At 33.3% G+C, this 11273-nt stretch overlaps 1 protein-coding gene across 3 annotated transcripts; it reads right to left on the reverse strand.

The window, feature by feature from the left end:
• Positions 1–329: 329 nt before the first annotated feature.
• LOC142634279 (transcription factor MYB114-like) lies at positions 330–8469 on the reverse strand. Of its 3 annotated transcripts, none has more exons than XM_075808576.1 (4): positions 8371–8469; positions 1195–1359; positions 947–1076; positions 330–818 (listed from the first exon to the last, which is right to left on the reverse strand). In XM_075808576.1, the coding sequence occupies exons 2-4, from the start codon at positions 1328–1330 to the stop codon at positions 491–493; spliced, it is 594 nt and encodes a 197-aa protein (XP_075664691.1). In that variant the 5' UTR covers positions 1331–1359; positions 8371–8469; the 3' UTR covers positions 330–490. The 3 variants fall into 3 exon arrangements, with proteins under 3 accessions (XP_075664691.1, XP_075664692.1, XP_075664690.1); XM_075808577.1 differs by lacking the exon at positions 8371–8469 and adding an exon at positions 2011–2063; XM_075808575.1 differs by lacking the exon at positions 8371–8469 and having other exon boundaries at positions 1195–1758.
• Between the last annotated feature and the right edge of the window lie 2804 nt (positions 8470–11273).

Raw genomic sequence — 11273 nt, forward strand, 5'->3', positions numbered from 1 at the left:
AATTAATGAACACGAGCCACACATGGCCTTTTGTCTCATCATGCTTATATTCTTTGACCCTTGTCCGCAATAATGCGGACAATTCCTTTCTAACTTTTATCATAGCTGTTTGCTATATATCTTTACACCATTGTTTCCATCACCAAAGCTGTACTGTCATCGATTAAGAACTAAATGCCAAAATTTTCGGTACCGTAGTGCTTTTCATATTTCTATTGCCTTAGGTTGCTAGCCATGAATTTTGTTTTCTTTTTTTCCTTTTCCGTGGCCAGGTTGGTATGCAATGATTGATGTAGAAGAAAATGAAAAGGACTAATTCATGGAAGTAATTTGCAGTTCAGCACATCTAAGAGCTGATACCTCCACCAAATTCATGAAGAACTTGGAAGGAAAAAAAAATAGAGTTATTAAATATATTATTACATACACCCTACTGATTAGCATGAACTGCACCAAATTTTTTAAGAGAAAAAAAAAAGGTCAAAACAATTTATGAAACATCACTGAAGCCCTGATCAAGTTCAAGGAATTGGCTAACCCAGTCTAAATTCAAAGTACTCTCATTAGAGAAATCAAAGAACTCATCCACATCAAAGTCACTTTTTGAGTCATCAACTCCTTTAGATGTATTCTCCTCTCCACTCATTTCTTCATTGACTTTATCTTCCTCCCTATTTTCCTGAACAGTATAGCCATCTCTTGTTGCAGCTACACTTTGCTTCTCCTTCTGCCTTAACTTCTTGCTCAAATGAGAATTCCAGTAGTTCTTTATCTCATTATCTGTTCGGCCCGGTAATCTTCCGGCTATCAAAGACCACCTAAGATAATTAAAAACAAACAATTATAGAAAAATCCAACCTTGGCCATGTTCAAATATGTGAACTTAGAAGGTAGAACAACCATGTCAATATATATAGGTCTATGTTTGACATGTGAATTAATTAACCTGTTTCCAAGTAGTTTGTGGAGCCTAAGTATCAAATCCTCTTCTTGGTCTGATATGTTTCCTCTCTTGATGTTAGGCCTCAAGTAATTCAACCATCTTAGCCTGCAACTCTTGCCGCATCGATTAAGACCTGCAATAAGCAAAGACTTATTAAGCCTTTGATCAGAATTTGGGAACATCATTTTCATAACAAATTTAGTATTGAAGTTATCAAGTTTAGAATTCAACTTGGTGAAATTGAAAATGACCTGCTTTAGTTGCAATTGTTGTCCACCTTTTAGCACCATGGATTGCGATAACCTCAGCCAGTTTTCTATCTTCCTCAGCTGTCCATGCTCCCTTGTTGACTTCCTTCTTCGTTGAAACATTATTAATGGCTTCCATTGCGTTCACTTCTCTTTTAATAGACCTATCTGCCATGGAAGCCATTAGCTTTTGTTTGTGTTTGTCTAAATTCAGAGAGAGAGACAGAGACAGAGAGAGTTTGTGAGGCTTGGGGAGCTTGATATACTTATGTAGAGGGTGTGTAGTTTTGGTTCTGTCTATCATCTACCTTTCTTGGTGTGGGAGAAGAACCTCAACTACCGCCTTATATATATATGTGAGAATAAGACATGAACTTTGAGAGTGCACAAAGAAAAAAGTGACTATCATGGGCTTGATGATTGAGCAATTGAGAGTGCTATAAAGTTTTTACATGCTAAATGCTACTACAAAGGCTGCTAAAGAAAAAAGGCCTTTAATATTATACTAAAGTGCGCATATGCCTGACTTTAGGAAAAAAAAAAAGAGAAAGCGAAGGTGACAAAAGCATTATAATAATTGGTGAAGAAAGACTAAAAAAAAAAGGAATTATCAGATGGCTGTGGTAAAAGTTTATCAGAACCCCAGAGTAGAATAGGTTTGTCATATAGTGGCTATATTTTGGTAAAAATGAGTGATTTTAATCTGTACAGTTTACTTTTTGCATGTGCAAACATATTGTAATGAAAGGCATGCAGATTTATACTAAAAGGTTTGGTGACAAAAGGGTAAGCTAAGAGATAATCAGATAAATGCATTACCTTTTTTCGATTCTTGTAGATAAATACAATACTTAGTTGCAAGTAACAATTTTATCCTGAAAAGATAAGCTTTTATTGAGCCACAGAAAGAGAAACTTATAGTGAGTGCATGAGGAACTGTTTTGATTGGTGGGTCTTCTTCTTTGCTTCAGAAAGGGCACGAGATGTCTGACTTGTCTACAGTACTAGACCATATATCCCTCGTACAGCGCTCACACACACACTATTTTAATTTGTTGCATGTAGACCTTATTAAAATAGTCTCACTTATTATAAAATTGTAGATTATATAGATGTTTGACTAGTAATACATCATCCCAAATATTTGAGATGGACCGTCAAATATATAACATTAATGTACTATAGTGATGGATAGAAATTAATTAGTCTAAAGATAGTAATGGAGCGTCATATTTTTCATGAACATTAAAACGTCACTTTTACTTTTTGTTAATGTATGCGTTCAAAAGTCTTCAGAAACCTAACTATTTTTGTAGGTATTTTCAAAAATCTAACTATTTCTTCAAATCACACATAAGCTAATTATAGGAAGAAATTCTTTAGAGTTGGGCATGATGAGATGTTTTTGTACTCGGGATTTTATAGATTTCATGACATTTTGAAAACTACTAAACCAGCCCATGAGTTAACATCACTTTTATTTGGATTCACTAATTACACCATTTTTTATATGCATCAATCACAATAAAATATATCAACGATTGCGAAAAAAAATGGTAATAAATGTGTTGTAACTTACAACTTTAGCAAATAATCCATTTATACTATTCTAATAAATTGTTTATTTGTTCAAGAAACCATGTGTTTTCTTGAGGAAGTCAGACAAGAAGAAAGGTTTAAGCAAAGTGGGAATTAGGTTGAAGTGTGTTTTAATTTAAAGGTTAGGTGAATTTGGGGATGCTGTAAATGATTCAGTTGTATGATATATTCCTTGGTTAATTTGCATCTGTTGGAATGCTTAATGTTTGGAATGGCATGGCATATTGGATCTTCTGTATAAGAGAATAAATCTATGTTAACAATCTCCATGCAAATATTCTTGTAGTTCTGAGTTTCTGACCGTTGGATCTACTTACCAATGAAAAAATATTGAGTCAATCATTGACCATAATGAGGTATCATTCAACGTGCCCTAGAGTTTTTATTTAATTGGTTTGGTTACTGAATTCAGAGACACTGAATGAGAGAAAGATCACATGCAGTGTACAGGGAAACAGAAGATAATCAAAATTAATGTGTATTAATTAACAAAACCAACATTGTTAGAGGCCAAAATTTTTGACAGAATAGTCTGAATAATGTCAAACAGCAAAACCATAATGTAAAATAAATAAATATATATGATGCACGGTTTACAAAGAAGGGACCCATTCAGACGTTCAGTATTTTTCTTTACACAAACAGAATCTGACAAGGATTCTTTCGAGATTATGACCAATATTTCACCCCAAAACACTTCACTTTCTTTTTGTAACGAAACAGCTGGGTCGGTTAATGTATGCCTTAAGCATATATTAACAAATCTTTTTTTTTTTTTTTTAATATCGAGTATTGAAAAAATTGCCAATTTTTTTCTTTTTTGACAATTTTTTTTTAAAAAATAGTATACTATTATGTGTTTTTAAAGCACATGTTAATAAAATTCTTTAAAAAAAAAAAGAGCTCAAGAACAGTATGCAGCAATGAAACTTTGGTTTATTATTCTTGGTCTTAATTCATACATTGTAGATAATATAACTTTGAATAAAGCTTTTTTCAAGTAAGTGCTACAATCATTTTTATTTTTCATAACATTAATTATGATTGAATATTGTTTTCGATACCAAGACTTATTATATATTTTAATTTAATTACTAGATTATCCAAATATTAAGCACATGTTTAAGGAATTATAAGATTTTAGTAATAAGATAAGATATCTTTTTATGTTGAGGGTGAGAGATGTTTAAGGAATCTACCAAGACCTCGTTGATAAACATGACAAGATGCGATAGCTAGCCTTATAACAATGGGTTTGGAGTTTGGACCTAACAATTTATATCCTTTTACTAACTCTCTTTATTTTTGTTCATTAGCTAAAAGCTTATATACAAAAATATGAGTTCTTTAATTTATTATAATTTAGAGTGCTACGGTTACCAAGTCACTTATTATTCTATCTTAATTAAAAGTTTGGACTCATTAAGAATTTTGTAATTTAATTTATTGATGTATTCTGATATTCTAATGAAAATATTCAAAGTTCAAATCTTTCAATCTCTGACTATCGAATTATAAAAAATAAAAAAAGAGTTTGATTTCAATTATGTTTATTGAGAACTCAAACTCAATACGCGAGGACTTAATACTAAGATATAATCACAAACATTATAAGTATCCCTAAACGAATAGGGAATCCATTAACCAAAAATCCGAAGTTTATCACTCACAACATGGTTAAATGAAACATTAATATAACACTAACATCTTAAATGAGACTTATGTTTTTGTATCCGACAGCAATTCATGGAGTAACAGTGAGAAAAAAAAAAAAACAAAAAACAAAACAAAACAAAAACAAAATCTTGTATTTCCAATGACATGTGAGCAAGTTACGTACAGAGTTAGCGAGCCAAAAAACATTCTGTTCAGAAAGATCCCTGTGTAGCACCAATAAAATAAAAAAATAAATAAAAAAAGAAGAAGAACAAAAAGAAGGCTACTTCGTTGTTTGCACGTTGCAATCTACTACTACTAGTATTTTTTGCTAAACTTTAAAAATACTAGTAGTAGTAGATTGCAACGTGCAAACAACGAAGTAGTCTTTTACATGAAATCTTTTACATGATAATTAAAATTTTTATTATTCTCATTTTAACTGATGATTAATATTTATATTAGTTTAGAATTATGAATAGCATTTTTTCAAATATAATATATTGCAATTAAAACATACTTATTTAAGTTTATTTTTTATGTGTTCCCGTTAGTTCAACATAAATTTCATAGATTAAAACTCTATAAAAAAATCTATTTTATTTCAAAAAAAATCATTTCTTTTAAGCAAGTTAATTTGATCATATGACCTATGTAGTAGGTTATTAACTTTTCCTCTCTTTTTTTTTTTGTCGGAAGTTGAATTAAATTATCTTAAAAACAGCTTTGCCCATTAATTCTAGATTCAAAAAGCAGAAAAGTACGATTATCATAGATAACAAAAATCTTGTCAAACATTGATCCCTCTCCTTGCTACAGGTAGGCACATTTATAATGTTTCTCATTCTTTTTCTTCTTACAAATATTTAACCTCTTGTGCTAACTTTAGAGTATTTATTAATAAACTATTTAAAAATATAAAAAATAATAAAAGAATTAATTTTCTTTTATAAAAATTTTCAAAAAAAATATTTCCTAAACTAATATCCATAGGGCATCCGTTTAGTGTTAAAAAAGCTATATTACCATTTTTAGTACCACAAAATACAAATTTATGGCTATATTGGTAAAGCTAAAGCCAAATAATTTTGCTCCACAGCTATCATGCACAACCAAAAATGGCGGCGCATTGTAGTATTATTAAATTGTGTGTTCACACTGCTTTACATTAAATATATTATTTTATTCATATGTTCACACTGCTTTGTAATGAATATATTATTTTATTGTGTTGTTTATATTATTTTATTATATTGAAAGCTAAAATAAAACAATAGATGTTGGTTGTTTTGTAAAGTAAGGAGGTAAGATAGCTAAAATAGCTTTTTGTAGAACCATATTGCTAAATTTATGGCTCCACCAATGTGAATACTAAGCATAAACTTCTTAAGGCTATATTTTTTTTGTTTTTTAGTGAAATATAAAGCTTAGCTTAAATTATCAAAACAATCTTTAATTAAATACTAATATGTTCTATACCTTTTTTTTCCCTTTGATAGGAATCTATAGTCTATACTAGTATAAATGAAGACCATGGACTCCAATTTTCAATTCAAAGGTGCTTGTGCTAGCTGCTGTTTAAGCTAGGACATATTAAAGACTAATTGACTTGATGAGTTAAAGTTTAAAAAGAACAAATTTGATAATCTTATTTAAACAATTAGCCTATAGTTAGACTATCAATATTAATTAAATTAAGTTTGATACTTAAATTAATGAAATAAAAAAAAAATGCATTTTTTCCCTCTTATTTTTTTGCATCTAGTCATGAATCAAAAAGCCACATCCATAAGTTGTAAAGAAAAGTCAGTTTTTCTTTTGTGCGATCTTTTTGTCAATATATATATTTATTTATTTATTGATATATTTTCAACTTATTGTTTTCGTTCCATAATAATTGTTTTTGTCAATATATTTATTATCAACCTTTAAGCTAGCATTTGGTTACATTAGGTACATGTTTGGATGATTTATACATCATTACTCATGTGACGTTTTTATCCCATTATAATTTAACCATCTTCATTTCCAATATGGTGATAATTAAATGAGCAAATTGTTCTTAATTTTATTTAATCACATACATGCAAACATACATATATCTATACACACACACACACATATATATATGTGTGTGTGTGTCTTGAAACGTAACCTGAAATGAAAAAAAAAAAAAAAAAATCACCTCGAATGACATTTTAAAATTATTATCTTCCAAATAATTACGACAAGACTTACAAAGACAATATGAGTCGGTTTTACAACTCAAACTAAGAACTCGAAAGAGTCTAAGACTTTAAAGTCATTTAGTATTTGTAAAGGATATTATAATTATCAATTTTAAACTTAATATCACTCCTCAAGTCTTTCATGATAAATAAGATATGTTAGTTTTAGTATTTCTTCATGCATATTGATATATTCATGACTTTTAAGCAAGTATTTTTTCTAATCTGTACTTCTTGTTTTTCAAGCCTTTGATGAATTACTTCAAAAATATCACGAGGGAGCTAGCAAGTTTGTCACTAATACTATATATGTAGTCCAGCACTAATAGTCTAATACTATTTATATTATTTTCACGTTCTATATGCAATATGTATCTATAACCCTCTTTCTCATAAGTCATATCAACCAAGAGTTGATACATTCTATTTTATCATTACTATCATTACTATATGTTCCATTCTAAATTATTGAGGTATCTAAGACCAAATAGATGCTTTACAATTGTTAAGGACATATTTTATGTAATTGGCTAATCCTTTAACAAAACGCACTTTACTTGTAATGGGGTAGATCTAGGATGTATTTTATACTCCAAAGAACATGTTGTTCAAGTCTAGTATTAAAGCCATGAAGATTGGACCAAGAAACAAGTGAAGAAAAGGTGTTCACTAAAGCTGGACAGATAACTCAACAGTTGCTCGATAGATAGCTAATTATCGAGGTTTAATGAGGCTCGACACCTACTATCTATTGAGGTATCTATTGAGGTTACAGAAATCAGAATTTTCAGATCTGATTTTCGACTCATGCTTTTATATTTGTGTAGAGTTTCTTTTCTCACAACCCTAGACATATATAAAGCTTATTTTAGAGGCCGTTACATAAGAGAATACAAGGAGAACATATGTAAAAGGTGACCAAAGCCTTATTCTCTAAAAAAAAGAAAAGCTACTGCGTCTTTGCGCCTTAGGGTTTTGTAACTAAGTGCTTCTTGATCTTCATTATTAATGAAGTGAATAACTTCAGTGAGTGAGTCACGTACTAGGATTCATGCAAAAAAATGAGTCGCGTACTGGGATCCATGAATTAAAAGGGCGGCATTCATATATTAAAGAGTTTAGAGGTTCTGAAGCAGTAGAAGGTTTCTGCTGTGAGTTCATCTACGGGGATTGTAGAGTCTAAGAATAAAGGTTTTGTACTAGATCTGGAACTTCTTTTTACTATAGTGAATTGTTTTTCAGGAAAGTTTCCCCCCAGGTTTTTTACTGTGAAACTAGTTAGTTTCACTGGTTTTCCTAGATCATCATATCTTGTCTTATTTACTTTTCTGCTGCATATGATTTTAATATGATATTGATGTTTGTTTATTTTTAAAAAATTTATTCATAATAAATCTAATTAACAACTTAGGTTTAAAATTTGTTAATTCTATCGACCGAGGTCTAAATTTTCCAACAACAATGTCTAAAACTGGTTCCTTTACGCCATATATTTGCCTAACTTCGGCTCAAAAACTGGTTGATGACATAAACTTTAAAGCAAATACATGTATATGAGTTCACAACAGTTAAAAATAAAACAACACGCAATAATAATAATAACAGTAAAGAATACAAAAGACTTGCAAAAAGAGAGAGAGAGAGAGAAATAATGATATAGACATGTATGCTTGCTCAATATCTAATAAAAACATACCTTACAGACTCTAAAAGATAGTAGTTAGCTCCTTCCAAACTTACTGAAAAACTTTTAAAAGAAAAGGGCTTTCTACTGTTTGGCAAGTATGTGCTACAATACTCGTTGATTCTTATAAAACCAGTTTGTTCTCCTTTTATAGGAGAAGAGAAGTAGAAGAAGACAAATACGTCAAGTTATTGCTATCTACCACTGTTTGACAAATGTAAGTATCTATTATGGTTGATTAAAGGTGCCATGTACAACAAAGACAATGGTGCCACCTAAATCTATTTGCTTTGGGTGGTCCAGTCTCCACTACAAGTCACCCACAATAATTATGCTTTGCATAAAGTTTAAGAAATTATACCTTTCAAATTTTTAAATTGTTAAATATTAACATTGATACATCATGCTAAATATGCTAGTATGAATGTGGAAGCAAAAACATAAAGTATAGAACACAATAACACATGAGGATTATGTAGTTCAACTTAACGACCTACATCCACGGAGTAAACCCTAAAAGACTACATCAATAATATATTAGAGTGTAGTACAAATCATGTGTTATAATGAATCATAACGTATGTATATATAGTAGACTAAACCCTAGACTAATAGATTTCTAGTACAAGTAGGAGACTTGGCTTGCACACAAAGTAGATCAGTAGGCTGGATACTTCGGACTTGAAAGGACCACTTGCTCTCTCTGCGGCCTGAAGAAAAAAGAAAAGCGAATCAAAGGTGACCGGGGCTGCCGGCCAAAAACCCTCCGATGGCAAAGTTAGTTTTTCTTTCTATATTTTTGGAGTTCCAACTTTTTTGGAGTAAAATTCGCATACATTTGCCTTGTCTGAATCAGTCTTTATATAGTGCCTTCATAGACGGTTATGGAATGCTGGAACCTCCCCTGGATTCAAGGAGGCACAAGGATGAGGCGTAACTGCTATAACCGTTTAGGAGTTACACTTCTATTTCACAACGGATACATGACAGTTATGCGTGGGATAAGGGATTATCACATTATATTCGGAGATTTTCCTAAGTGTGATGTCCTCGTCATGGAATTCCTTCGTCGAGTGTGCCTGATAATTCCAAGTGTAGCATCCTCGTCCACAAATCTTTATGTGGACGAGTTCTCTCGGGACAGGCTGTGCGCATCCCATGGACGATGGATGTAGCTTCGCTATCATCCTCAGGACGGCCTTGTCCGTTACCCTCATCTTGAAGATAACTCCTGGACGGCTGCTGAGGTGATGACCGTCCAAGGATGGTCTGAGCGTCTTCATCCCACATCAGTTGCCCCTCGTCCAGGAGTTATGCAACGTATCGACAGATTTTAGGACAAGTTTATCCCTTTTCTTTTCTTCTTCTCTCTCTCTTTTTTTTTTTTTAAACGCACTACGTGTCGCACATCCATAGGGGGTTAGTCAACTAATTTTACTTCTTCGAGGCGTGCGCCACATGTCGCCTTCTAATTGGTTCCATCATTGCGGTTACCGAGACTTTTCTGCCTATAAATAGTGATTTCCCTCTCATGCCCCTTTCACTTTTTCAAATTTTCTGCTTTGACACTCTCGTCCGTCGCTTCATCTAAGAATATCTTCAGCGTCCTTAGTGTCCCTCGTCTAGAGCCAGGTAATCTCTCTACACTTATTCTAGCTTTCCTTTTTTAAGTGTTAGGACGTTTTTAATGGCCTCATGTTCGTCTAGCGACAGTGTGGTCAGGGCCATAGACGAGTATCACGACGACTCTAGTTATGACACCTCCAGTAATGTCAGTAGTAGTAGTGGTCACACAACTGAGGAATACACATCTGGTGTTCTTGGAATTCCTGTAGAAACCTTTCAAGAGAGTATTAGGACGAGGACAGCCTCTGGGGCTGACACCTCTACGAGCTCTCTGCCGTCCTCCCCTTTGGACGAACGGGAAACCGTATATAGTTGTGCTCTAGAGGTTCCTTCTAGGACGGACGAGAGAAGGTTAGATGCCCTTAGGAGTTGGTTTCAAATTCCTGATGATCTAAACCCTAGGTTAGCTGTCTGAGGTGAATGGTGTTGCCAGCCTCGTTTTGGAATAGGTGTTTATGAAGCTTATCTGTTAGGGGGGCTTAGACTTCCTTTGAATGCCTTTGCTAGGGAATTACTCACTAGGCTGGGCTTGGGAGTGTGTCAGCTAAACCCCAACGCATGGAGACTAATTGTCTCCATGCAAGCCTTATGGATGGAGGTGTTTGACGGGGACCGTCCTATTACCGTGGACGAGTTCTTGTACTGCTATAAACCCTCCGAGATAAATCAATCTCGAGGCTTCCATCAGTTTACAGCCAGGAGCAATGACTGTAGACTGATTAAGTCTTTGCCCTCGTCTGACAGAAACTGGAAGACGGAATTTTTCTTCGTCTCTGGTTTCTGGGCGGGGCATCCCGTTGAGATTGGTAGAGACTCGTTTGCTCCTTATGCTGGAGACATAGGGAACCTTCATCCAGAAGGTATGTTATGCTCTTCTTTTTTGCTTCTTTTTTATTATACTTTCTCTTTGGACGATGGTCTAACCTTAACTTCCTTCTTCCCTTTCCAGCCGTTGGACGACCTTCTTCGAGCAAGTTCCACCGTGATCGCGTCCACAGGGCCCGTCTACATTCTGAACGAGACTTTCACTCGTTAGTGACCCTTAAGCGTCTACACAAGTGGGGACTCGGCCCTGAATCGTCCGTTGAAGCTTTAGCACACGAGCTAACTACCCGTAGACGTAAGTGCTCCTCTTAAGATATGCGTTTTTCATTTTTGTTTTATTTTATTTTATTTTATTTTTTTTTAGGAATGGCAACCATGAAGGGAAACAAGGGGAAGGAAGTGGTCGACGAGATAGCTAGATCTAAACCTCAGCCCTAGCCTCGTCCTATTTTTGGAGAAAAAAG

This window comes from Castanea sativa, chromosome 5 (assembly GCF_040712315.1).
Source record: "Castanea sativa cultivar Marrone di Chiusa Pesio chromosome 5, ASM4071231v1".
NCBI lineage: Eukaryota > Viridiplantae > Streptophyta > Magnoliopsida > Fagales > Fagaceae > Castanea > Castanea sativa.